General features: G+C 57.5%; 1 protein-coding gene across 2 annotated transcripts; it reads left to right on the top strand.

Moving 5' to 3' along the window:
- On the top strand, positions 1 to 24,634 carry POLA2 (DNA polymerase alpha 2, accessory subunit). 2 transcript variants are annotated; one of them, XR_007913532.2, is made up of 18 exons: positions 1 to 231; positions 1,552 to 1,676; positions 2,010 to 2,107; positions 2,285 to 2,342; positions 6,531 to 6,637; positions 8,777 to 8,970; positions 9,498 to 9,586; positions 12,025 to 12,180; positions 12,715 to 12,777; positions 13,464 to 13,506; positions 16,241 to 16,365; positions 18,050 to 18,088; positions 19,021 to 19,094; positions 22,477 to 22,585; positions 22,721 to 22,907; positions 23,459 to 23,518; positions 23,647 to 23,773; positions 24,331 to 24,634. XR_007913532.2 is itself a non-coding variant. In XM_002723403.5 (18 exons), the coding sequence occupies exons 1-18, from the start codon at positions 153 to 155 to the stop codon at positions 24,478 to 24,480; spliced, it is 1,803 nt and encodes a 600-aa protein (XP_002723449.3). In that variant the 5' UTR covers positions 1 to 152; the 3' UTR covers positions 24,481 to 24,634. The 2 variants fall into 2 exon arrangements, 1 of the variants encoding a protein (XP_002723449.3); XM_002723403.5 differs by having other exon boundaries at positions 22,801 to 22,907.
- The last annotated feature ends 1,829 nt before the right edge of the window (positions 24,635 to 26,463 follow it).

Below are 26,463 nucleotides of genomic sequence, written 5' to 3'. Positions count from 1 at the left end.
AGGAATTTTTCTGTGCCTTAACCTGGGGCCTCCCGACGGCTTGAGGGCTCGGGCCGCGGGGTTCCGTCCTCCCTCGGCCCCCCGAGGGACCTAGGCCTGCTCGCCCGGCTCCGCGCCCGCGGCGGCCGCGGCTCGGGGCGGAGCGGCTGGCCATGGCGGCGTCGGCGCAGCTGCTGGCGGAGGAGCTGCAGATCTTCGGCCTCGAGTGGGAGGAGGCCGTGACCGAGAAATGTGAGTCCTCGCCCGGGCGCTGCCCGGGTGCTGCCCGGGCCCCAGAGAGCAGATGTGCCCGTGGGTCGGAAGCGCCGGTTCCCAGAAAGGGGCGCTGTGCGGCCGCGGGCTTGGGCCGGGCCCGCTGGAGCCCCGACAGCACAGCAAGAGACGTGGGGTTGTTGGAGAGGCGCGGGTTCCGCCCACTGGTGCAGCCCCCACCGCCGGCCCTCAAACAGCGTCCAGAGCAGGTGCCCCTCGACCGGAACCCCGCCGCCTCCAGGGTCCTTCGCGTTAGCAGGAACCCGGCACTGAACCCTAGGCTAGGCCTAGGCGATGCGTCCTTCTCCCGTCGGATGGTGGGTGTTCGGTGCACCTGTGGCTTGGAGCTGGCGTCGAGGCCCAGCAGGTGCAGCGGTGGCGCGGGGTCGCGCCCTGCCGACGGCCCGGGTGTGTGGGGCCCCGCCGCCGACGCGGGAGACCTGGAGGAAGCTCCTGGCTGTGGCCCGGCCCTGCCCTGGCCGTCGCGGCCGTCTGGGGAGCGAACCAGCGATGGAGGACCTCTGTCGCCCTCTCTTAGCTCTGACTTTCAAATCAATCAATCAGGTCTTTAAAAGAAATTTTTCAGCTGACCCTCCCCGACCTCGGAATCTGCCGTGCCCTGTGTGCCTGAAAACTCCGCTCCTGGAGGAGCCTGGCTCACGGCTTCGCTTCCTGCAAGTCTGCACGCAGACGTTACCTTCTCTGCCCAACTCCCCAACCCCTCTTCTGGCTTTTTCTTTCTTTTTTTTTAAGGATTTTATTTATTTGAAAGGCAGAGTTTCAGAGCGAGCGATAGAGAGAGAGAGAGAGAGAGAGAGAGAGATGTCCATTGCTGGTTCACTCCCCAAATGGCTACAAAGGCCAGGGCTGGGCCAGGACAGAGCCAGGAGCTTCATCCAGGTCTCCCATGTGGGTGCGGGTCTTCCTCTGCTTTCCCAGGCGCGTTAGCCAGGAGCTGGATCAGAAGTGGAGCACCCAGGACTTGAACTGGCGTCCTTATGGGATACCAGCGTTGCAGGCTGTGGCTTAGCCCATTACGCAGCAACGCTGGCCCCTGGCTTTATTTTCTACCTGGCACATTTAACCATCTAACATACTACCTGCTTCCGCGTTTTCCGTCTCGCCGCAGAAGTAGACTGTAGGGCAAGGATTCCTCTGTGTTCACGGCTGCCCCAGTGCCGGCGGTGCCTGACACTGGTGGATGATGAACCTTTGATTGGGGTAGAGTGTTCTAGTCCCTTTGCAAGGTAACAGCTGCAGGACGTGACCTGAGTTCTTGTCCGATTTTCATTCCCGCAGTGGCCGAGCTTTGCGTTCTGTATGGACAGAGTGAAGAGGGAATGGTAGGCGAGCTTATAGCCTTCTGCACCAGCACGTGTAAGATGTGCGTTACCTCCGAGATTCTCAACTCTTTTGAGCATGAGGTAAGAGCAGAACGCAAGCCAGCTGAACACGCACCTGGCCCTGGCGGGGGGCACTGGGGTGTACTCAGAATCGTCCTGGAATGTGGACCTGGGCAGATGGCTTCCTGTCCTGAGCCTGCTCCCCTCCACTAGCCGCTCTGTCGTTCACACTTAATTGTTGTGAGAATTAAATCAAGTGGGTGTCAAGCACCCAGAACGATGCCCAGCAAGTGGAAGAGGAATTGTCTGTCTTTGACTGTATTTTGGTGCTTATTGTATTAGCTGAAGGCTGTGGGAAACGCCTCCCCTGTGACTTGCGACAGAAAGATAAATTCATTATGTTGTATTCCTCAGTTTCTAAGCAAAAGGTTGTCCAGAGGCAGAGCCCGGCAGGGTGTCTCCAAGGACAGCGAGCACGCCGGGGCCAGAGACATCGTGTCCATCCAGGAGCTGTATCCTTTCTGCTGCAGGTCTTTGCGCCAAGTCGCGTGCTGTGTTTTAGAATCTGTCTACAGTTGCACGCGTAATTTGAAGACATATAAAAGTGGCCCAATATTGAGATTCCTTCTTTAATCAGTTCTTGCCTTGGGCAGAAGTTTATCATTGTTTTCCTTAACCAGTGTTTTTAGAATTGAAGTGGAGGAAGAAGAGGAGACGCTTCTGAACTCCTACACCACGCCCTCTAAGGTGAATGTAGTATGTTTGGAAATTGCATTCTGGGAGTTGCTTTTTATTTTTTTATTTTTTTGGAAGATTGATTTATTTGAGAGGGAGAGTTGGGCCAGGCCAAAGCCAGGAGCCTGGAATTCCATCCAGATATCCCACGTGGGTGCAGGAGCCCAAGCACTTGAGCCATCTTCTGCTGCTTTCCCAGGCACATTGGCAGGGAGCTAGATCAGAAGTGGAGCAGCCGGGACTCAAAACAGTACCCATATGGGATGCCGGCACTGCAGCTGGTGGCTTAACCTGCTGCACCCCAGCACTGACCACCATGCTTTCCTTCCTTCCTTCTTTCCTTCCTTCCTCCCGTCCTCTTTCTTTTTTTAAAGATTGATTTATTTATTTGAAAATCAGAGTTACACAGAGAGAGAAGGAGTGGCAGAGGGAGAGAGGTCAGTCTTCCATATGCTGGTTCACTCCCCAGTTGGTTGCAACAGTTGGAGCTGCAGCAATCCGAAGCCAGGAGCCAGGAACTTAATCCAGGTCTCCCAATCGGGTACAGGGGCCCAAGGACCTGGGCCATCTTCTACTGCTTTCCCAGGCCACAGCAGAGAGCTGGATCAGGAGTGGAGCAGCCGGGACTCGAATTGGCACCCACATGGGATACCAGTCCTGCAGGCAGTGGCTTTACCCGCTACGCCACAGCGCCAGCCCCCACCATGCTATTCTTTAAACATATCCACTTCATATGTCCCCTGTTAGGTGCCATACCTGCTGAGTGTTGTAAACTCCCTCCCCCTCCCCTTGTGTCTTTTGTTCTGTTGCTTTATTTTTCTCAGTAGGGCTTATTACTACCAGGTGTGTTATATACAGCTATTTCAGAGAGCTTGTGGAAAAATGGAATTAAAAATATTTATTTTAATGCAAAAAATTTTTTGAATCCTTGCATGGTTTCTCCATAATACACCATTTTCCGTGAACATGTTGAAGGCCCCTTGTGTTTTCTCATTTGTCTTTATCTTCCTTCCGTTAGAATGGAAGCTCCCTGAGGAAGGAGCCTGGGCTTGTTTGCTGCGGTTGTCCCAGTGCATGCAGGGGAGACCTCATGAATAATGGCAGCTGGTTGGCGCTCTGTGCAAGCACCCGGAACTGCAGTACCCCGGGGGCCACTGACCGCTTCAGACATCCAGAATTTATCTGACTTGTCTGTTTCCAGGGTTGATCATATTCTTCGAGAATGACTTCCAGGAACCTACCTCTTAGTAGGCTGATGTTTTTAAAGATTTATTTATTTGAAAGGCAGAGTTATGGAGGGGTAGAGGCAGAGAGAGAGAGAGAGTCTTCCATCCGCTGATTCACTCCCCAAATTGCAACCACAACTGGTGCTGTACTGATCTGAAGCCAGCAGCTTCTCCTGGGTCTCCCACACGAGTGTAGGGCCCCAGGGACTTGGGTCATCTTCCACTACTTTCCCAGGCCATAGCAGAGAGCTGGATCAGAAGTAGAGCAGGCCGGCGCTGCGGCTTGCTAGGCTGGGCCGGGGCCGCGGCTCACTAGGCTAATCCTCCACCTAGCGGCGCCGGCACACCGGGTTCTAGTCCCGGTCGGGGCGCCGGATTCTGTCCCGGTTGCCCCTCTTCCAGGCCAGCCCTCTGCTGTGGCCCGGGAGTACAGTGGAGGATGGCCCAGGTGCTTGGGCCCTGCACCCCATGGGAGAGCAGGAAAAGCACCTGGCTCCTGGCTCCTGCCACCGGATCAGCGCGGTGCGCCGGCCGCAGCGCGCCTGCCGCGGCGGCCATTGGAGGGTGAACCAACGGCAAAGGAAGACCTTTCTCTCTGTCTCTCTCTCTCACTGTCCACTCTGCCTGTCAAAAAAAAAAAAAAAAAAAAAAAAAGAAGTAGAGCAGGCCGGCGCTGCGGCTTGCTAGGCTAATCCTCCGCCCTGCGGTGCTGGCACACCGGGTTCAAGTCCCGGTCGGGGCTCCGGATTCTGTCCCAGTTGCCCCTCTTCCAGGCCAGCTCTCTGCTGTGGCCAGGGAGTGCAGTGGAGGATGGCCCAAGTGCTTGGGCCCTGCACCCCATGGGAGACCAGGAGAAGCACCTGGCTCCTGCCATTGGATCAGTGTGGTGCGCTGGCCACGGCGACCATTGGAGGGTGAACCAATGGCAAAGGAAGACCTTTCTCTCTGTCTCTCTCTCTCACTGTCCACTCTGCCTGTCAAAGACAAAAAACAAAACAAAACAAAAAGTAGAGCAGCCAGGTCTCAAACTGGCACCCATATGGGATGCCGGCACTGCAGGCAGCGGCTTTATCTGCTACATCACCGTGCTGGCTCCGCAGATTTACTTTTTAAAGTAGATAACCTTCTGATTGAAACAGCACATGCAGGACACCCCACTCCTGCCGTGGAAACGCCTGCTGAGGGAGACTCGGTGATGAATCAGTCTGTGACCATGGAGTCCGAGCTGAGTGAGTTGCATTGACATATTGACCAGTTTGAAACGTGAATACAGCTCAGGAGATGCAGGATGTGCCTGGGCTAGAGGCACGTGGAATCTCTGTCGCTCCCCTCTCTATAGTTCTTTCAAATAAATAATTCAGTCTTTTTAATAATTAAATAGAGCTCCTGCCTTTGGCCTGGCCCAGTCCTGGCCATTGTGGCCATCTGGGAAGTGAGCCAGAGGACAGGTCTCTATCTCTTTCTCTCTCTCTATAAAACTCTTTTTATTGTTTTTATTTATTTATTTGAAAGTCATAGTTAAACTGAGAGAGAAGGAGAGGTAGAAAGAGAGAGGTCTTCCATCTACTGGTTCACTCCCCAATTGGCCACAACGGCCAGAGCTGCGCCGATCAGGAGCCAGGAGCTTCTTCCAGGTCTCCCACGTGGGTGCAGAGACCCAAGGACCTGGGCCCTCTTCCACTGCTTTCCCAGGCCATAGTGGAGAGCTGGATCAGAAGTGGAGCAGCGGGGACTTGAACTGGTGCCCATATGGGATGCTGGCCCTGTAGGCGGTGGCTTTACCCACTACACCATAGCAGCTTTACCCTAAAACTCTGACTTTCAAGTAAATAAATAAATAAATCTTTAAATAATGATGAAAATGATTTGAGAAAATATCAGAAGCCTTTCTAGGGGACAGGTATTTGGCCAGGTTGTTGGGATACCCGTTCCCATGTCCTGGTTCCAGGTTCCTGCTAATGATACTCTCCTCGCCCACAAGTGATGGCTCAAGTGGGTGAGTCCCTCTACCCAGAAGGGAGACCTGGATCAGGTCCTAGAAGTAAACTAGTGAATGGGAGACTCCCCCTCCTCTCTCCCATCCCACTGCTTCTTCATAAATAAAATTTTAATCTTTGTATTTGACCTAATATGTAATAGTCCCTAGTAAAAATCTCCTAAAGAATTGAGATGTAGTTTCCATTGTAGCTGTTTAATGGCAGTTTGAATCCGTGCTCTGGCGTTCTAACACTGACCACCAGTCGGCAGCCACGAGCAGCCGGCAGCTCGGAGCTGGAGCGCGCCTTCAGCAGCAGCCGGGAGGAGCTCTCTCCGGCAGGCCGGCTTCCTGGCTGCAGTCCAGACGAGGGTTGTCTTTCCTGTGTTACACTCAGTTGTCCTAGACTTGAGGGGACAGCCCGTCTCTGGGCTGTGGATTCAGCCTCCATTCTGGTCTTGTCTTTGGATCCTTATTGATGAGCCAACAGCAACAAAAAACCCGAGTGCAGAAGTGACCAGCAGTGAGGTGTTTGCTGACTGCTCTCCAAGTGTGAGCTCAGCCGTATCCTCGTGTCCTCTGCCTGGAGCCTGTCCCTTCTTGATGTTGGAAATGTGTGGTAGACTTTGCCAGAATAAGCTGGGACACGGTCCCATCCCTCTTCAGGAAAATGTGCGCACAGGTCAAAGCTAGGGGTTGCAAAACTCAAATGTGTTCTAAAGCAAAGAGAAGTGAGGACGGCAAGTGAGCAGACTGCCCGCCTGGCTGTCCTTTTTGGAAAATATTATTTGTGTTTTTTCGTAATTGCCTTCAGACTGGGGACGGTGCTGATGAATGTCGGGTCATGGTTGTGGGAAGTTTCTTGGGGCTCTGCTTGGACGATGGGGCCCAAACAAGAGAGCCAGCCTTCTCGTTGGGTGCTGTGCCCTTGCGAAGGAACTGTACTTCAGTGAGCACCTTGGATCTCGAGTGACTGGGGTTTTGTTTCCTGGTTTCTAGGGCTCTCAGAAGCGAGCTATCACCACCCCAGAAACCCCCCTGACGAAAAGGACTGTGTCTGCCCGTAGCCCCCACCAGCTGCTTTCTCCGTCAAGTTTCTCTCCAAGGTACGGATCAGACTGGGGTGCCTCCAGGTGCCCCAGAGCAGCCCCTGCTGGCTGGCTGCTGCAGGCTGACCGCAGAGTAACTGATTAACTGGGCGGAGGGCACCTCTGCCGAGAGCCACCGGGAGAGCCAGTGCCCCCGGCCTCCCCGGCGCTGCCTTTGTGGCAGATTTCTGTTTCTCACAGTAATGGGGGAGACTGGCTGCCCACCCACTTCTGCAGGCGCCTTTCCTAGATCGGGAACTGGCGTCTTCTGCAGCCAACAGCCCGTCTGTCCAGGAACCTGCCAGTCTGACAAGTGGGTTTCCACCTGCTTCTCTTAGTTTGTGTTTTGCTGGGCTTGCTTTCTTCTTCTTCTTTCTTTCAACCTAATTATTTTTTCAAAAGAAAAAGCACGTGTCTTTGTTCATAGTGTTGTGTAACCTGTTGATTATTCCTCACTCAGGTCACAGCTAGTCAGTCGTCTTCACTGTGAGTCTGTGCTGAGTTAATTGGTGTTTATCCCTGCCACCACCACTGCACATAAACCCACAGAGGTCGCCAGTGACTGCAGGCTGTAAATGGCACGTCTTATGTGCGAGAACCCCATGGGCAGAGGACGCGTCTGTCAGTGCTGGCCCCTCTGGGTGAGGCCCGGGAGCCACCACCTCTTCTAGACTGACGAGAGCTTGAGATTTCTCAGGCTCTATCACTTGATTTTTTTATGTTTGTACTTAGTTTACTTATTTGAAAGGCAGAGCAGCAGAGTGAGACAGCTATTTCATCTGCTGGTTCACTCCCCAAATGCCCACAACAGCTGGGGCTGGGCCAGGCCGGAGCCGGGAGCCAGGAGCTCCATCCGGATCTCCCGGGAGGGAAGCTGGGACCCAGCTGCTTGGGCCATCACCTGCTGCTTCCCAGGGTGCGCCTTGGCGGCAGTGGGATGGAAGCAGAGTGGCCGAGTCGGGGCGTGGGTGTTTCTGTGGCGGCTTGACCTGCGCCCCACACCGTCCCAGCTCTGCCCCTTCAGAAGAGCGGCCACGGGGACGAGTGCCCCTCAGATTGTGGAGGGTACTCGGGCTCCATAGCGCAGCCCAGTGCTCCGGGAGTTCTCCAGCCTTTTTGGGGAATAAGCTTTCTAGTCGTACAAGGGTGTCCTTGAAGCTGGTGTGCAGGGACGGCTCTCACAGATGAGCCAGCACCATTCTCTAAACACGCAGTGCTTTGAGGCCTGCAGGCCTGGGGACGGCGTCTGATTGCGTCCGGGGCCTGCTGTAATGGGCGCCCCTGGGAGCTTCACAGGGAAGGGCTTGGAGGGGTCGGGGGCGTGCTGCCTCGTCATTTTTCATAGACACTAATAAAGCTGACATCAGAAACGGGTTTTGTAATTCATGCAAGTTACATAAGTTATTCAGGCAGAGGCAGCGCTGGGGGTAGAGGTGATTAACTGAGCTCCTCGGGAGCTTCTCTTTGGCAAGGAGGAGCGAGGGCACCGCTTGTGCCGGGTCCCGTGTGACGCTGGTTCCTGCAGGGTTTAGTGCCGTAAACACAGCAGCCCTCCGGGCACAGTGCTCACAGCTGAAGGACTGAGGGGATCTGCTTCGCCTGAGCAGGTGGGCAGCCTCCCTGTGCTTGGAGGTGTCGTTTGCTCGTGGGGAAAGGAGTGAGGAGAGCTGGTCAGCAGAGCCCTGGAGAGGGGGCGCGTGGGCTCCCACCGGCTCCCCCCGCCGTCTCCAGCCCGGGGACGCTGGGGAAAGTTGACGCATCGTATTTAGCTCCGTCTGCCGTCGTTCCTGCCTGTGAGCTCCGTTCTCAGCATAGCTGGCTTGATTGCAGGCTCACGTGATCGGCTAACACGTTAGACAGTCACAGAGCCTGCTTTTTAGCCAATTCCGAGTTTGGGTTTTGGTCAGTTTTAATGCCAGGGGAGCAGCAACCTTTAAAATACATTCCTGTCTGGACTTCTCTAAGCACCTTTGGTTTTCCTCCTCGGCCCCTCATTCCTGAAATTCCTGAAAGGTCTGGCTGTTACGTGGATTGGTTTATAGCACACGAGGCTGGCTCGGCTTTCCTCAGTCCCTGTTTCCAAAGGTAACCTCATTTTATTCCTCTCTCCTTTGAGATACACACACAGTGATACTGATCTGTTTTGCTTCTGATTAGTGCTACGCCCTCCCAGAAATACAACTCGAGAAGTAACCGAGGAGAAGTGGTCACCTCCTTCGGCTCGGCGCAGGGGGTGTCTTGGTCTGGGGGCGGAGGCGCTGGAAACGTCAGCCTGAAAGTCTTGGGGTATCCAGAGCCCCTCACCGGGAGCTACAAATCCATGTTTCAGAAGCTCCCAGACGTTCGAGAAGGTGAGCCTTCTTCCCTTAGAGACTCTAAAACCACCTGGCAGGGTTTAGAAAGAGTGATAAAGCTTAGGGCTGGCTGGTAGAGCAAGTTCCAAGCTGCCTTTGAGTGTGAGTGGTGGGCTCCCTGTGAGTGGAGGGACAGGGCTGACACCATCGTCGTTCTCCCAAGTCACGTCGCTGCCGAAGAAGGGCGCGTCACCAGTCCCAGTGACGAGCGCCTGTGCCAGAAAGAAACTCCGCTGAAAGACGTTTCCAGCCTCTGCGTTGGCAGCCCTCCGGCTCGTCCTGGGCTCCCGGGATCACGGTGGTCACCTGGGTGGGGGCGGTGTCCTGTGCCAAGTGGAGGGCTGCATCCAGCACCCATGGTCAGGAGACGGGCTTGGGGGCGTTAGAGGGTCTGAGCTGCCTGACGTCCCTGGTGCCCTTCCCGCTTCTGCAAGTGACGGACGTGGACGTTCTGCGATGTGCTGTGTTTCTTCCTGACAAGTGAAATGTCTTCAAACGCCTCTTTCTCACCTCTGGGGTTGCAGTTCTGACCTGTAAGATAGAAGAACTCGGCAGTGAACTCAGAGAACATTACAAGATTGAGGCTTTCACTCCCCTTCTCGTCCCAGCACAAGTAAGAGACGTTCTCACGGCCCTCAGTGGGTGCTGTCGTGTAAGTGGGTGGCGGAGCCGCCTGCCTGCTCGCCCTGGTCTGTGTTCTGGTTTGAACGCTGCTCTCGGTGGGGTTGGGGAAGTGGGTGCTTCTAAAGAAAGGCTCATGCCTGCCCTTGGCCTTGTGACCAGGATCCTGTCTGGATCGGGTGTTGTGTTTTTGTTTAAGATTTATTTATGTATTGAAAGGCACGGTTACAGAGAGGGAGAGAGAGAGACAGAAATCTTCCATCTGCTGGCCCACTCCCTAAATGGCCACAACAGCCGGAGCTGGGCTGATCTGAAGCCAGGAGCTTCTTCCTGGTCTCTCACACGGGTGCAGGGGCCCAAGGACTTGGGCCATCTGCTGCCGCTTTCCCAGGCTCGTTAGCAGGAAGTGGAACAGCCGAGACTTGACCTGGCGCTCATATGAGATGCTGGCGCTGTAGGCTTTGCCCACTACACCACAGCACCAGTTTCTGGATCCAGGTCATGTACATGAACAAAGATTGATGGCCTTGTTCCCCATGGTGGTGCGATAGGCCACCTCCTGGAGACCCCATAAATAGAAGCATCCGGGTTCCAGATGGCAGGATGGGGTTTTCTGAGCCCCATCATTCGGGCATAGACCCACTGTCTGTCCCCTCGTTTGGTCTCTGTCCTTCCAGATCGGCAGTTGCTGATAGTATCTTCACTTCATGCTTGTGTTTCTCTAAAATATTCTTAAATTCATTTTTAAAGATTTATTTCTGACAGGCGCCACGGCTCACTAGGCTAATCCTCCACCTAGCGGCGCCGGCACACCGGGTTCTAGTCCCGGTCGGGGCGCCGGATTCTGTCCCGGTTGCCCCTCTTCCAGTCCAGCTCTCTGCTGTGGCCAGGGAGTGCAGTGGAGGATGGCCCAAGTGCTTGGGCCCTGCACCCCATGGGAGACCAGGAGAAGCACCTGGCTCCTGGCTTCAGATTGGAGTGGCACGCCGGCCATAAGGGCCATTTGGGGGGTGAACCAACAGAAGGAGGACCTTTCTCTCTGTCTCTCTCTCTCACTGTCTAGCTCTGCCTGTCAAAAAAAAAAAAAAAAATTTCTTTATTTGGAAATCAGAGTTACAGAGAGGGACAAAGGGAGAGAGAGAGAGATCTTCCATCTGCTGGTTCATTCCCCAGGTGGTCACAACAGCCAGGGCTGGGCCAAGCCAAAGCTAGGAGCCTGGAGCTTCAGCAGGTCTCCCATGTGGGTGACCTTGACACTGGAGCCCCAGCACTTGAACCATCTTCCACTGCTTTCCTAGGCGTGTTAGGAGGAAGCTGGATCAGAAGTGGAGCAGCTGGGACACAAACTGGTGCCCACATGGGATGCTGGTGTTGCAGGTGGTGGCTTTACCCATGTGCCACAGGCTGGTCCTGGAATAGTCCTCGATCTAAGGGGAGATGTGTTCTAGAAGATTCTTTAAGGCACCTTTGTCACAGTTCACATCTGGAGAAGAGTGACCAGATGGGGCATATGAGTAAAACCGGGTCTTCTAAGGAAATTAGGAAGTGGAGGAGGAGGCAGGGCTGCACAGTCATGTGGGAGATGGGACTTCTCTCTGCTCCCGGGCTTGGGGATGACAGGAAGCAGCAGAGAAGGTTGCAGCTTAGGCATGAAGGACTTCCTGTCAAGAGGCCGTGTGGGGGCAAATGTAGCTCTGGAACCAGACTTCTGGGCTTCAGAGCCAGGCCTCACTCACGGACCTGAGTCACCGACCTCGCCGTCGCTTGCTACCTGTGAAGTAGGCGCAGTGGTACCCACCCGGTGCTTGTTGTGAGGATTAAGTGAGTAATTACGTGGAAGCTTTTAGAATGCTGTCTGGTATCTTACAGTCGCGACGTTAGCAGTTATTGAGTTGGAGGGCTGCTTGGGAGGGGGCCCGCCCCCTTGCAGGACATATTCCCAGTGGGGGGGGGGGCTTGCTGCCCTTCAAGAGTCTTTTTTTTTTTTTTTTTTTTTTTTTGACAGAGTTATAGACAGTGAGAGAGAGACAGAGAGAAAGGTCTTCCTTCCGTTGGTTCATCCCCCAAATGGCCACCACGGCCAGCGCTGCTCTGATCCGAAGCCAGGAGCCAGGTGCTTCTCCTGGTCTCCCATGGGGTGCAGGGCCCAAGCACTTGGGCCACCCTCCACTGCCTTCCCGGGCCACAGCAGAGAGCTGGCCTGGAAGAGGAGCAATCGGGACTAGAACCCGGTGCCCACATGGGATGCCGGCGCCGCAGGCAGAGGGTTAGCTGAGTGAGCCACGGCGCCGGCCCCTCGAGAGTCTTGATGACGAGTGAGCTCAGGCTCAAGGGCAGCGCGTGGCTGGGGTGGTTTTCTGTTCGCTCTGTTGGCTCCAGGTTGAGCTCCTGTCGCACAGACTCATTCATATGTCGCAAACTTCCTTCTAGGAACCTGTCACGCTGCTGGGACAGATTGGCTGTGACAGCAACGGGAAGCTGAACAACAAGTCGGTGATTCTTGAGGGGGACCGGGAGCATTCCTCCGGCGCTCAAATCCCAGTGGATTTATCTGAGTTAAAAGAATACTCTCTGTTTCCTGGACAGGTGAGGTTGCAGGAGCCTCCCTGAGATGCAAGCCACAGTGTGTGTGGGTGTGTGGGTGTGTGGGTGTGTGTGTGTGAGAGAGAGAGAGAGCGCGCGCGTGTGCCGTGGGCAGCTGCTCCTGGTCGCCGTCCCCGTGCCCTGAGGTGTGGCTGCGTAGGCCCAGGAGCTGACACCCACAGGGTTCCGATTCTCTCGAGCGTGCTCTGGCCATGACTGCCCAGGATCAGTCCTGGCTCCACCCCAGCTGCGAGCCAGATTGGATACTTAATCTTCCAAACAACAGTGTCTTCATCCATAAAATGGGGATAAATAATTCTTACGTCATAGGACTGTGGTGAAAATTAGATCATGCGTGTATAGCATAATTAGTATTACTAATACAGCATCTTAATTTGTTTTCTAGAAAAGTACCCTAAGTTTACATGTACAGATGAGAGTAGCTGGACAGTTGTTTTAATTGCATCAAAATAATTTATTCCAGACCTCTCCTTTTGTTGCCTGTTTAGCAGTCCTGTTCTGTTTCCTGTCTTTCAGGTTGTGGTTATGGAAGGAACCAACATCACGGGTAGGAAACTTGTTGCCACCAAGCTCTACGAGGTACGTGGTGGCCCCCGACCCCCCTGGTTCCCTGCAGGCTCGTGTGCAGTCCTGTGTGCCCTAGAAGCTGCTCCTTTAAGAGCCTGCTTGTTTGTCGGTCCGTTCTCGGAGCGGGACCCTGCCTCGAGGCCGGGGTGACAGCTGCCTCTGGGAAGGACCCGAGAGTAAATCCTGGAGGCTCTGCAGGCCACACGTCTGCCGTGACTGCGCCAAGGCAGCCACATGGCTGGGGGACGAGCGACGGTGGCCAGGTTCCCATGACCCTTCTGTGCAGCTGGCCGTGGCTGCGTTCAGCCCGCAGGCCTCAGTTTCCTGTTCCTGCTCTAGGCCACAGGCCTCCAGGAATGTTCATCAAAGCCAGAGAAAGTAGCAAGACGTCCTCTCCCTTTCTGCCTGGAAGCACTTGTAGCAGACACTCCCACGTGTGGCTCGGTGTTTCCTGGAGCTCACCGATGACCATTGACTGGTCGCTTCGCTGTTCTGAGCGGTAGAGAAAAATGGCAGGTCCCCTCAGCTTTGCGGGCTTTAGCTCCAAGGAGCAGGACAGAGGCTCATCCCTCCTTCCTTCTCCCCCGTCCCCACTGCCCTACCTCTGCACCCATGCTCACCAGTCAGGGGCCCACCCCTTTCCTGACCCAGGTGATGGCTGGCACGAGACCCTAGTGGAGTTTTCTCCCTGTTTTTAGGGTGTGCCGCTGCCGTTCTATGAGCCCACAGAAGAGGATGGGGGTAAGTTTTGGTCTAAAACGGGCTTTGCCAACTGTGAGGGTAGTGCGCAGAGGTTCAGGAATGCACTTCCTCCGGCCCGAGAAAGCTGTCAGAGCTCGTGAGGCGCAGCATGCACAGGTGGTCGGGGCGCAGCCGGGCGTGGGGCTCGGAGGCCTTCTGCTGCAAGGCCGCAGATCTGAGCCAGGTGCTCCTCAGGGCTGCTCCAGGCTCTCACCACGTGATGCCTGGTGCTTAAAGGCCGGCGCTTAGCAGGTACTTGGAGGTTACCTTTTTTTTTTTTTAAGATTTATTTATTTATTTATTTGAAACTCACAGTTACACAGAGAGAGGAGAGGCAGAGAGAGAGAGAGGTCTTCCATCTGCTGGTTCACTCCCCAGATGTCTGCAATAGCCAGAGCTGTGCCAATCCAAAGCCAGGAGCCAGGAGCCTCTTCTGGGTCTCCCATGTGGGTGCAGGGGCCCAAGGACTTGGGCCATCTTCTACTGCTTTCCCAGGCCACAGCAGAGAGCTGGATCGGAAGAGGGGCAGCTGGGACTGGAACTGGTGCCCATATGGGATGCCGGTGCTTCAGGCCAGGGCATTAACCCCCTGCAGCACAGCGCCAGTCCCCCACAAAAGAACTTCTAAGAAAGCATAGTGTTATTTGTTAAGTAATCTGGGTGAGGAAAGGGCAAAGAGAAATTTTGACAAACTTTGCCACAAAATATTTCAGAGCATTTTAAAATGTATTAATTTATTTAGGAGAGAGTGAGAGCTCTTTCATCTGCTGGTTCACTCCTCAGATGCCTGCAGCAACCAGGTTGGGCCCGGCCAAAACCAGCTGCCCGAGAATCACTCCGTGTCTCCAGTGTGGGTGGCAAGACAAGTACTTGAGCCACCTGCTGCCGCTCAGGGCACAAAGCAGGAAGAACTGAGTTAGAAGCTGAGCTGTCGCTCAGTCCCAGAGGTTCCTGTACGGGATGCGGCTGTCCCCTGTGCCTTAACTGCCACATCCAGTGCCCACGGTCCCTGCATTTCCGTGAACAAGGCACTGGGATGCCCAGCACTGCAGCCTGCCGCCACCCCCTGTGCGCTGACAGCGCAAGGTCTCCCCAGGGACGAGGTGGAACCAGGAGTGACATGTAGCGGTTTAGGACGCTGTGTATTCCCAGTAGACTTGTGTTTATGGAGGCGAGGATGGCACGGTGGAATCAGATCAGCTCAGGCAGTGAAGAGAAATGAACGTGCCTGAGGGGCTGGGGGCCTTTCAGCGTTTTGTTTCATACAAGCAATTGAACAAGGCACTCGTGGAGACACAGAGTAAGGCGTGGCCATGGGGCAGACTTCACCTCGGCCCCTGCCCCACACAGGAAGCTGACGCCGCCCTGAACTTGCTGGCCTGGCTGCTGTTAGGAGAGGGGCTGGGGACAGGCCCCTGCCCCACACAGGAAGCTGACTCCGCCCTGAACTTGCTGGCCTGGCTGCTGTTAGGAGAGGCTGCGACAGCGCAGGCCCCTGCACCCCGGCACCTGCAGCCTGTCTCTGCGCTCTGGGTGCACACCTCCTCCACGTCCTCCAGCTGCCTGGGCCATCACATAGTCCCTCCCACTGGACACACCCAGGGCCCAGTGCTCTCCTGGACCTGCCTTGCCCTTCTCCTGAAATGTCCTTTCACGGGAAGCACACCTCATCCAGCACATACTTTCCTCACTACCACTCAGTTCACACCCTCCTGCGCTGGGGAGAATGCTCACCGTGTGCCCGGGTTACCTGGGCTACCTGGGCTTCTACTTCCCAGGGCTGCAGTCACATCTGACTGGAGCCCAAAAATGGTCAGTGGAAACTCCAGAAGGAAATGTTTTAGTTGTGCACCATCCTGAACCGTGTGCCGTCCCCTCCCCTGCTGTCCTGTGCCCGTGTGTCCATGCTGTGCACAGCGCCCAGTCCCTTCCCCTGCTGTCCTGTGTCCATGCTGTGCACACCGCCCACCTGTTAGTTGGCAGCCGTCACGTTCTCAGGTCTCAGTATATGGTGCTCGCTCACAGGACTCGCTACTCTCCGAGGCGTCAGGTTTCCAGTGAGGTGAGGGCCGTGTCTGCCCGCCTGCCCGTCACTCGAGGGCGGGGTGAGGACCTCCTCCGTGAAGACTCAGTACGTCGAGTCCTGTGCCGTCCCCCGCTGCTCTTTGTGCTCGTGACGTCCTCATAGCAGTCCTTTGTTTAAAAATTTGCATTTGTTCATTTTTCATTTTATTTGAAAGGCTGAGGACAAGAAAGATCTTCCATCCACTGGTTCACTCCGCAAGTGCCAGTAACAGCCAGGGCTGGGCCAGGCTGAAGCCAGGAGCCCAGAGCTCCATGCAGGTCTTCTACCATGAGTGACAGGCACCAAGTACTTGACCGACATCTGCTGCCCCCAGAGCGCCCACTAGCAGGAGTCTGGGTTGGAAGCGGAGTAGCGAGGACTGAAACCAGACACTTGGATGTAGGATGCAGGCAGCCTGAGCAGCGACTCGTCCAGTGTGCCAAGTGCCTGCCCCATCCAGCATCAGCCCCTCCCTTCTTCCTTTCTTCCATCTTTCTGTCAGGGGGCGCCATTCGCTGGTTACTGCCCACTGTGGCTGAGCTGAGCCAGGCAGAAGCCAGGCAGCAGCTGGGAGCTCGATCCAGGTCTCTCACAGGTGGCAGGGACACAGGCACAGCCTCTGCTGTCACCACCGCCTCCCAGGATGTCTGGCAATCCTTTCTGTCGTAGATTGTGAGCAAACCATGGTCCTGGTTGCCTGCGGACCGTACACCACGTCTGACAGCATCACGTATGAGCCCCTGCTCGACCTGATCACCGTCATCAACCATGACCGGCCGGATGTCTGCATCCTGGTAAGAGGCCTCTTGGGGCAGCTTTGGACAGGGAGGCCCCACAGGAACTGAGAATCAGCCCTTAGGAAGGGTCTAAGTGAAGGTCTGAATTTCTGGGAAGCACATCGTTCGGTCCTCCTTTTTGCTAAGAAGTGTTTTCTTGTGTGTGAGGCCGACAGACGTGTGAACAGAGAGCACTCTCATCCACTGGTTCCCTCCCCAGATGCCTGAGATGGCCAGGGCTGGGCCGAGGCTGAAGCTGGGAGACGGGGACACATCCACGTCTCCACACAGACGGCAGGGACCCAGTTACCTGGGTCTCCACTGCTACTCCCAGGGTCTGCCAGCAGAGACCGGAGTCCAGACCAGCGCTCCAGCCTGCGATGCAGTGACCTCACCCAGCATCCTAACTGCTAGGCTACATGGCCACCCCATCCTCTTTTTTTTTTTTTTTAAGATTGATTGATTTATTTGAAAGTCAGAGTTAACACAGAGAAGGAGAGGAAGAGAGAGAGAGGGGTCTTCCACCCACTGGTTCACTCCCCAATTGGGCACAACAGCAGGAGCTGTGCCGATCTGAAGCCAGGAGCCAGGAACTTCTTCCGGAGCTGCCACGCGGTGAAGGGGCTCAGGGCTTGGGCCATCTTCTGCTGTCCCAGGCCAGAGCAGACAGCAGGATTGGAAGTGGAGCAGCTGAGCAAACCGGCACCCATATGGGATGCCAGCACTGCAGATGGCGGCTTTACCTGCTCTACCACAGCGCCAGCCCCCCATTCTCCTTTTTAAAAATACTTTTTGGGGGCCTGCACTGTGGCGTAGTAGGTTGAGCCTCCACCTGGGGCGCTGGCATCCCATATGAGCACTGGTTTGAGTCCCAGCTTCTCCAGTTCCAATCCAGCTCTCTGCTATGCCCTGGGGAAGCAGTGGAAGACAGCCCAAGTCCTTGGGCTCTTGCACCCACATGGGAGACCCAGAGGAAGCTCCTGGCTCCTGGTTTTGGATGGTCCAACTCCGGCTGTTGCGACCATTTAGGGAGTGAACGAATGGGTGGAAGATCTCTCTGTCTGTAACTCTGCCTCTCAAATAAATAAATTAATCTTAATTAAATTATGAAAGTACTTTTTGATTCTTTTTTTATTTTAAGTTTTATTTTTATTTATTTAAAAGAGTTACGGAGAGAGGTGGGGAGGGAGACAGAAATACATCTGCTGGTTCACTCCCCAAATGGTTGCAACGGTCAGGGTTGTGTGCCAGGAGCTTCTTCTGGGTCTCCCATGTGGGTGCAGGAGCCCAAGCGCATGGGCCATCCTCCACTGCTTTCCCAGGCCAATAGCAGGGAGCTGGACCGGAAGTGGAGCAGCCAGGACTGGAACCGGCATCCACATGGCACCTTTCTAAAGCTTAGAGTGCTACTGTCAGCATGGTAGTCAATTTCCATTGCTGGATTTAGAAAATGAGAACAAAGGTTATGTTGGGAGGGGGTCAGTAGAGCAAGGAACAGTCCCTGGGACCACCCTGCACCCAGGGCTCAGGGGCACCCCCACCCCACCCCATTTCCTAACTGCCCAGACTCTCCAGGCAGCAGTGGGGAGCAGGGGCCCTGGGCAGAGGAGTGCTGGGACAGGTTCTCTGGAGGTGTTTGCAGACACCTGAGCTCTGATTGGTTCTCTTGGTGCCTTTGTTTCCCCTTCTGGCTCATTCGCAGCTGGGTCCCTTCCTGGATGCCAAGCATGAACAGGTGGAGGTAAGTACCTTGGGTGGGACAAGGGTGAGGGCTGGGTGCTTGTAGCTGTACAAAGCCCAACTTTTCTTCACCTTTTTTTTTTTTTTTTTAAGGTTGGTTTATTTATTTGAAAATCAGAGTTATAGAGAGAGAGGGAGAAACAGAGATCTTCCATCCACTGGTTCACTCCCCAGAAGGCCATAATGGCCAGGGCTGGGCCAGGCCAAAGCCAAGAACCAGGAGCTCCCTCTAGGTCTCCCAAGTGAGTGGCAGGTGCCCATACACTTGAGCCGTGCTCCCCTGCTTTTCCCAGGCCGGTAACAGGGAGCTGGGTCAGAAGTGGAACAACCAGGACTCAAACCAGCAGCCATGTGGGAGGCCGGCTTCCCAGGTGGCGCTTTATCCGCTGAGCCACAGCGCCGGCCCCTCTTTGCACCTTTCGGAGTTGATCCACATCTGTGATAAACCTGAATTAATCCTGTAGCTAATCAAACACATTGTAGCAGGGCATTTTTTATAAAGATCTTGACCTTGACAGGGCTGTCTGGAAGCTGGGGTGGGAAATACAAAAAACACCAGTCCCTGCGTTCCTTGGTCTGTGACACCTGACACAGAGTACCAGCACAGGTGCAGGTGTCCCTGGGTCGTGGAGCTGTCCTCAGATGCGTAAACACAAAAGGCTTTCCTGGGACGTCTGTGTGGCCGGGGCCAGGGCCTCCTGTTCTGAGTTCCAGGACCTCTGACCTCCCTCGACAAGGAATCGAAGCGCCTGTTGTCTCGCTCCCAGCTGTGTTCGGGAGACGGATTCAGGCCCTCCCAGAAAGGGACCACAGCTCTTAGATGCTTGCAGGTCCCTCAGTTCCTTGCCCGACAGCTGGCACCTGGCAGACACCTAACGAAAGTGGATAAACGCCCGGCGTCCACGCCCTGAGTCCTCCTTCCCTCTCTTGCAGAACTGTCTCCTGACGAGTCCATTCGAAGACGTGTTCAAGCAGTGTCTGCGTACGATTATCGAGGGGACGAGAAGGTCAGATTCAAAGCAGTGGCCGGAGCCCTCGGCTTCCTAGGTTTTCCCGGGCGTCCCAGTGAGGACTGAAGCTATGAAAGCGATGGTGGCTCCTTCCCCTTGCGTCCTTCTAAACTGCCCGGGTCAGACAGGACCCTTGAACTGCAAGCGGGGCGGCGTCTCTGGGAAGCGCGGAGATAAACAGGCTTGGGAGGAGAGGACCGCGGAGGCCTCGCTCTCCTGCTGTGCTCTTCCTCTGCTCGCTCCCTTTTGTGTAGACTGGTATCAAGGGAATCTTCCTGGGAGGGTGTTGAGGTGGTCGGTGACTGACACACGCGACCCTGTTGGGAGGGTTTGGGGTGAGTCAGTGCTTCCCCGTGTTGCCTGGGGCGCTGCCCGAGGCCAGAGCAGGGGTGGCAGGAACTCTGGGTGGGTGGGAGCTCGCATCCCTGCACAGCTCAGACAGCCGGTGCAGTGAGGCATCAGGCAGCGCCGGGAGCTGTGCCGCTCACCGGAGAGGAGTCACTGTTCCAGGAAGCGGCTAAAGCTAAAAGTAGAAAGTTCAGGAAGCTGCCGCCCTCGGTTCCTGTCCCTTCTCCCCAATGTGAGGGTTTGAAAGAAGTTGGTGTAGGTGATGGATCTTCACCAGGATTTGCTTTTCTTGTAGCTAAATTGATTAAAAAGAAATTAGGCTAAGCTTTTGGAAACTGGTCTGTGTGACAAAGGTAGCTTGGTTTTGTTTTGTTCTTTGTTGTTTAAATTTATTTGAAAGGCAGAGTTCCAGAGGGAGGAGATACAGAGAGAGATCTTCCATCCACTAGTTCACTCCCCAAATGACTGCAATAGCTGGGGCTGTGCCAGACCAAAGCCAGGAGCCCAGAGTTTCTTCCCGGTCTCCCGTTTGGGTGCAGGCCCCAAACCCTTGGGCCATCTTCTGCAGCTTTCCCAAGAGCATAGGCAGGGAGCTGGATTGAAAGTGGAGCGGCTGGGTCTCAAACCAGCATCCATATGGGATGCCAGCATTGTGGGCAGCGGCTTAATCCACTATGCCACAACACCGGCCCCTAACAAAGGTGGTTTTTAAAACAAGATGTAGGGGCTAGCACTGTGGTGTGGTGGGGAAAGCCGCCGCCTGCAGTGCTGGCATCCCGTATGGATGCTGGTTCAAGTCCCTGCTGCTCCACTTCCGATCCAGCTCTCTGCTGTGGCCTGGGAAAGCAGTGGAGGATGGCCCAAGTGCTTGGGCCCCTGCACCCGCCTAGGAGACCCAGAAGAAGCTCCTGGCTCCTGGCTTCAGATCGGCCCACCTCCGGCCATTGCTGCCATCTGGGAAGTGAACTACCGGATGGAGGACCTCTCTCTCTCCCTCTGCCTCTGCCTCTCTATAACTCTGCCTTTCAAATAAATAAATAAATCTTAAAAAAAAAAAAAAAAAAAAAAAAAAAAAAAACTAAGATGTGTCCACCTTCTGGCCGTTGAGCAGCCACAGTAGTTGATTGGACCTGAGACCTGGTAGAGAGCACCCTGAAGCACCCAAAGTCAGGGTGCTCGAGTTGTGCTGGTGGCGGCCAGAGGCTGGCTCTGCCTCTCCGTCCCTCCCTCTGATGAGGGTGACATAAGTGCCTGCCCTCTGCTTCCTCAGATCTGTCATGACCTGGGTCAGGGTCGTTGAATCCGAGCGTGCTTACGGCTCCTCAGGAGATAACCGCCCAACAAACAGGAGCAGGCTGTGCCCCCTCTTGTCAGCTTCCAGGGCGGCAGGAACTGTAGCAGTGCCGAGCCGTGGCTGGTGCTTTTGGTTCGAGGATGGTTCTGATTTTGGTTCCTCGCCTCATGTGGTATTGACAGCAAGGACACAAACAAAGAACAGAGCGGGCATTGTTGGGCTGGGTGAGTGCCCAGCACCACCAGGCACTTTCATCCGAGGCCAGCGTGTGGCCCAGGGCAGGGCAGGCTGCCCCACCTTCCAGAAACCACAGATAAACGGCGCTCAGGTGGAGAACTCCTGGTGCAGAGCCCTGACCTGGTCTAGCAGTGGGGCTGGAGCCAGTGCGGAAGCTGGGCGGGCCCCTCCTGTCCGAGGGAGCGGCAGGGGCACCTGCCACAGTGACGGGTACGGCTGTGCGGTGCTGAGCAGAGCCGCCTGGTGACTGAGCAGGGGCTGTCTCCTCTAACCATTGCTCTTCTGAGCCAGCAACTCTGTCCCTTGACGGCAGCACCTGCTCCCCGGTCCTTTGTGTCCATCATGGACCTTGAACCCTCGGGACCAGGAGCACAGATTGTCCCGTCCAGGCAAGCTGCCACCAGTCTCTGCACCCTGATGCTGGGCTGGGGTTGTTAGTGAGCTGCCCAGGTGAAAGGATTTGGAGCCGATATGCAAAGCACCTTTGACCTCAGGTTTCTGGTTTCCGGTTGCAGCAGCCTGGGCTCGCTCCTTGAGCAGAGGTGACGAGTGTTAAGTGGGACAGCCGTCACCGGCGCCTCGTCACACGAGAAGGCGTGTGTGCCTGGGAAGCGAGAGGAGGGCTGGACCCCTCGGGGCTGCTGCTGGCTGCTAAGTGGGCCCAGGTGGCCACGTCATCCTGTGTGGTGTATGATAGGCCTCTGTGCCGGGGGCAGCCAGGGCAGCCAAGGGAGCAGGGTTTTCCCTTCCTCTTGTGTGGCCGGGGAAGGTGACCAGTCGGCCCGAGTCAGAGCTTTCCTCGCGTGGGTGTTGCAGCCCTAGAGGTTCTCCCCGCCGCCAGCAGAGCAAGCGCCTGCGGCACCTGTGCTCTCAGCGTGGCTGTGAAACGGTCCTTGCGCTTTTGCAGCGCAGTCTGGCGAGCGGCGGAGACCAAGGCGTCCGTCCCCTGCGTGCTGTGTGAGCAGAGGCGCCTCGGCTGGGAGGGGAGCCACCGTCTGCTTCCCGTCGCCCTGGAAACGCCTGTGTCATCGGCCCGTCAGGGCCTGTGTTTGCGCAGCCGGCCTCAGGATCTGAGGGGCACGCTGGTTTCTCCTGGGGAAGGGACCCCAGCCTCGCTGGTGATGCGGGTTGTGTGGCAGGGAGACTTGAACGCCTATGCCCTGCCCCTGTGGCCCCTGTGCCGATAGTGGGCGGAGTCAGAACTCCTGTCCCTGCGCTTGCTCTGCGGCTGTGATTCTTGGCCCAGTCCTTGTCTTTCTAGATTTTCTAGAACTCAGACGCTGCCCTGTGCCTGGGGGGTGCCACCTGGCAGGAGGCGGCCTGGGCAGCCAGAATCTTTTCAGCGTGGCTGAGCGTGAGCGGGACGAGCTGCGCTCGCGGGGTCCGGGAGACGCCGCTCTGCAGGGCGGAGTCGGGGCCTGAGTCTTCCCCGGGGGGTCTTGTCTCCGCTCTCACTCAGCCCTGCGGCCTGACCGCTCACACGCTGCCCTTGTCCTGTAGCTCCGGCTCCCACCTCGTGTTTGTGCCATCGCTCAGAGACGTGCACCATGAGCCCGTGTACCCGCAGCCACCATTCAGCTACCCTGAGCTGGCTCAGGAGGACAGAAAGGTACCTGCCCCGGCTCGGACCCCGGGCCACCAGTCGGGCAGAGGCCCTTCCCAGGTCTTGAGCTCCTTTCTCTAACAGGCCAGGGTGGTTGTGAATTTACCAGGGTGGGTTTAGTTCCGTTTGGTGGTCCCGCAGCCTCAGAGACCCCCGCACTGTCCCGCGGAAGAAGTTTCCAGCTGGGCGTACAGAGGTCTGTTTGCACCCTTCTCGCTCAGCGAGTGCGGTTCGTGTCCGAGCCCTGCAGCCTGTCCATCAGCGGGGTGATCTTTGGTTTGACGTCCACGGATCTGCTGTTCCACATGGGCGCCGAGGAGATCAGCAGGTGAGAAGCGTGGCCAGGCCGGCAGGCGGGACAGCTCGCGCCCGGGATCCGGTCCTCTCCCCGGCCCGGACACCAAGGGCTGCCCGACCGTCCTGGCCAGCAAGTCCTGAGCGCCGCACCCGGCCCTCGCCCTGGTGTTCTGAGCGGCCCTCCGCCGGGGGCGCCTCTCTTCTGCTCTGTCCTGCCCTCGACTTGGAGGCACAGAAACCCCTCCACCCCTTCTTCCCTGCCGCCTTCCCTTCGCCGCCCGGTGTGTGAGCTGAGCAAGTGCCGGTGTCCCTGCGGGTTCCCTCAGGCCCCGCTGCGGGCTGCAGGGCGGCGGCTCTGGGCGGGGAGGGGCGTGACCCCTGCACAAGCCCCACGAGGAGGTGCTGCAGACCCTGCGTGAGACCGGCTCGCCGGCAGCCTCCCTTGGCCTCGATTACGGGGGCTTCCTCTCTCCTTCCCCTGCGGGCAGTCTGTGGACTCCCCGAGGTGTCCCCCTGTTGCTGTGTCACAACCGTGGAGGTCCGTCTAGTGCCTCCCACTTCTCACTCGCCTTCCTCCCCCAGCTCTTCCGGAACCTCAGACAGGTTCAGCCGGATACTCAAGCACATCCTGACCCAGAGGAGGTGAGCGCGCTCGCTGGAACCCCTTGATCATGCGGGGGGGGGGGGCTCGGTGGCCAGGCTGCCCGCCAGAGGGGACGGTGCCGCAGGGGTCCGCCTCGCCTGCTCCTGACCCCTCTCCCTCTTTGCAGCTTCTACCCGCTGTACCCTCCCCAGGAGGGCACCGCCATCGACTATGAGAACTTCTACGCCTACGCACAGCTGCCCGTCACACCGGACGTCTTCATAGTCCCGTCAGAGCTGAGGTACTTCGTGAAGGTAGGAGTGAACTTGGGCTGTTTCTCCAGAAACACCAGAGCCGCCCAGCACTGGCCGGCCCAGGGCTGCTAATCTGGCCGCTGGCCTCTGCGACCCAGCACTGGGGCCTCGTTGCTTGTAGGGGGGTTGGCTGGACAGCGCATGCATTGGTAAACGCCCAGACAGAGGCCCCGTCCCCGCCCAGGTGGCCGGCAGGAAGGCCCTCAGCATGGTGGAGATGGGGCTGTCAGGTGACCCGGAGGGGTGGTCGTGATCGCTGGCCCTGCCCACCCCGGGAACCCACCCACACTGTCCCCCTTCCCAAGGCAGAGCCAGGCCAACCTCGCGAGGTCACAGTTTCCCGCGTGGGAAAGCAGTGAACGGCGATGTGGGTTGTCTCGGAGCTGGGGGGCTGACTGGCGTCCCCCGGCTGCCCCCTCCACAGGAAGCCCGTGGCAGGCGGCGGGTTGGGCTGAGGTTGCCTGTGGTGGCCTCGTTTCCAGATCGCAAAGCCCTCTTTGGGGTCCGGGGCCGTCTCCCCCTGGCCCTCGGCCCACGGCCTCCTCTTTCCCTCCCAGGACATCCTCGGCTGCGTCTGCGTGAACCCCGGGCGCCTCACCAAGGGCCAGGTGGGCGGCACCTTCGGCCGCCTCTACCTCAGGAGGCCGCCCGTGGGCGGGGAGGGGCGGCAGAGTCCCTGCGCCGCCGTCCAGGTGGTCAGGATCTGAGGGGGGCTCAGGCACCTGCGCCCTGGCCGGACTCCTCCTCTGGGGGCGTGGCCGGGGCGTGGCCACGCAGGCAGGGAGGCCCGGGTTTCCAGCGAGGATCAACCACACACACAACTTCCGGGTGAATAAAAGTGAGTCCTGGTGTGTCTTCTGACTAAAGTCTCTTTCCTGATAGTGGACAAGAATGTTGCCTGCTTGACCGATGTCCAGAGAAGGCGGAGCGCTGGTCACCCTGGGTTTCTGTCCAGCCCCTCGGCCTCTGAGGCGCCCCAGGCCCGCATGGCCTCTGAGCCGCGGAGGGCGCTGGACGCAGGCCATGGGGCGGGGCTGCCGAGTGGGCCGCTGGCTGCGTGCCCAGCCCTCCCGCGGGCCCCTCGCATGCGCACTGTGCCAAAGCTGGACTCCCTGGTGGCGGCCACTCTGGCAAGCCCCGCCGTGTAGGCCGGGCCTTGCCTGTCCTCCAGAATGTTCAGGCGAGCTCGCGCCGTCCAGGTCCCCAGCACAGCCCGTGGCCGTGTGTGGAACAGAATGGGCTTCTGCCCTGAGCTGGCCAGGCTGTTGGGACGGGCTTGTGGGCAGTCGGTGAGCGCCGGTGGCTGGGACCTGGCTCAGATGGACAGGTGGCCGCGCAGGGCCCGCCCACCTCCCCTCTCCTCTGACCAGGGCTGGGTAAACGCCTCCCTTTAACCGAGAGCCTTGGCTTTGGTTAGTCCAGGGACAGGAATGAGACAAGGCGCAAGCTGGAGGGCTGGTTCCCCTCCTTCCCCAGCGGGGCTCCGCAGCCTCTCTGTGGTCTCTGGAGCCCAGACCCCTCTCCCACACCCGATACGGTTACCCCAGCTCAGGAATACCGCCTGTTTCTACCAAGCCGTGTTATCAGCGGGAAAGCCTCCCCCAGCCTTGGGAAGCCTTGCCTAGAAAGGCGGCCCCGGGCCTGGTCTGCAGCTCTGCTGGGGAGCCCTGGTGGTCCCCCCTTGGCACAGAGCCCCCTTCCCCCTCCAGACACGGAGCAGCGTGTGCAGGGGGGCTGGGAGGTGGTGGAGAGGAAGCGGGACCGTTGCTGGTTACCAGGGGTGGGACTGGGAGCTGACCTGGGAGGCCAGAGCCGGCAAGCCCCAGGGAGCAGGCAGGTCTGGCACCAGGCGGCTCCATTCTGTCAGGACAGCGGTGCCGAGCGACTGCTGGCTGCTGACCCTGGGCCTGGCTGTGCTGTCACCAGTTCTGCAGCGTCTGTCTGTGGGGCTCGCTCTGGGGCACGCGGAGGCCCTGACGGCGGGTAGAGGCGGCAGCCGGTCCCATCCGCCTCCCGAGCCCCTTGGGTGGCCTCTGCCCTGGAGACGAGCCGAGGGCTTGAGAAGCAGGCCAGCGCCTGGGCGGCCCTCTCCTCACCCCTGGCATGGCTGCCCTGTAGGGTTCAGGCCCTAGTGAGGGGAGGGGACAACCCTCGTGGCTCGTGTGCACGGGAACCCAGCCAGATGCCTAGAGGGATGCCCAAGGTTGGGGGGGACACCCAGGGCTGGAGGGGGCTCCCAGGGCCGGGGGGGGCTTCTGGGGTCACGACACTGACCTGACCCTCAGGCCCCCACCTGCCCTGCCCTGGACTTTGAGTCCTCCCCCTTGACCTGGGCCTCCCAGCCGGCGCAGCCCACCCCTGCTGCCCCCGTGTGGGAGTGGCCGTCTGTGCTGATTTCTCTCTGTGCTTGGCACACTGGCAGGTTTCCTCCCCCGACCGGGCCTCCTGGCCGGGTCACCAGGGAGCCAGTCCAGCTGTGCGGGCGCAGCCTCTCGCTGGGGGTGGGGTGGGGAACCTCCAACTCCTCATGAAAGGCTGGGGCTGGCTCGGGGAGGGAGGTCCGATTCTCAAAAAAAAAAAAATGCTGTTTTATTTTCATCTACTTGAAAGGCAGAGTGACAGAGACGGACAGGTCCTCCATCCGCTGGTTCCCTCCGGGCACCTGGCCGCGGTGGCCATTGGAGGGTGAA

The sequence above is a fragment of the Oryctolagus cuniculus genome, chromosome 1 (genome assembly GCF_964237555.1).
Source record: "Oryctolagus cuniculus chromosome 1, mOryCun1.1, whole genome shotgun sequence".
Lineage (NCBI taxonomy): Eukaryota > Metazoa > Chordata > Mammalia > Lagomorpha > Leporidae > Oryctolagus > Oryctolagus cuniculus.
Note: the sequence above shows the minus strand (reverse complement) of the source record. Positions and strands in the feature narration are given on the sequence as shown.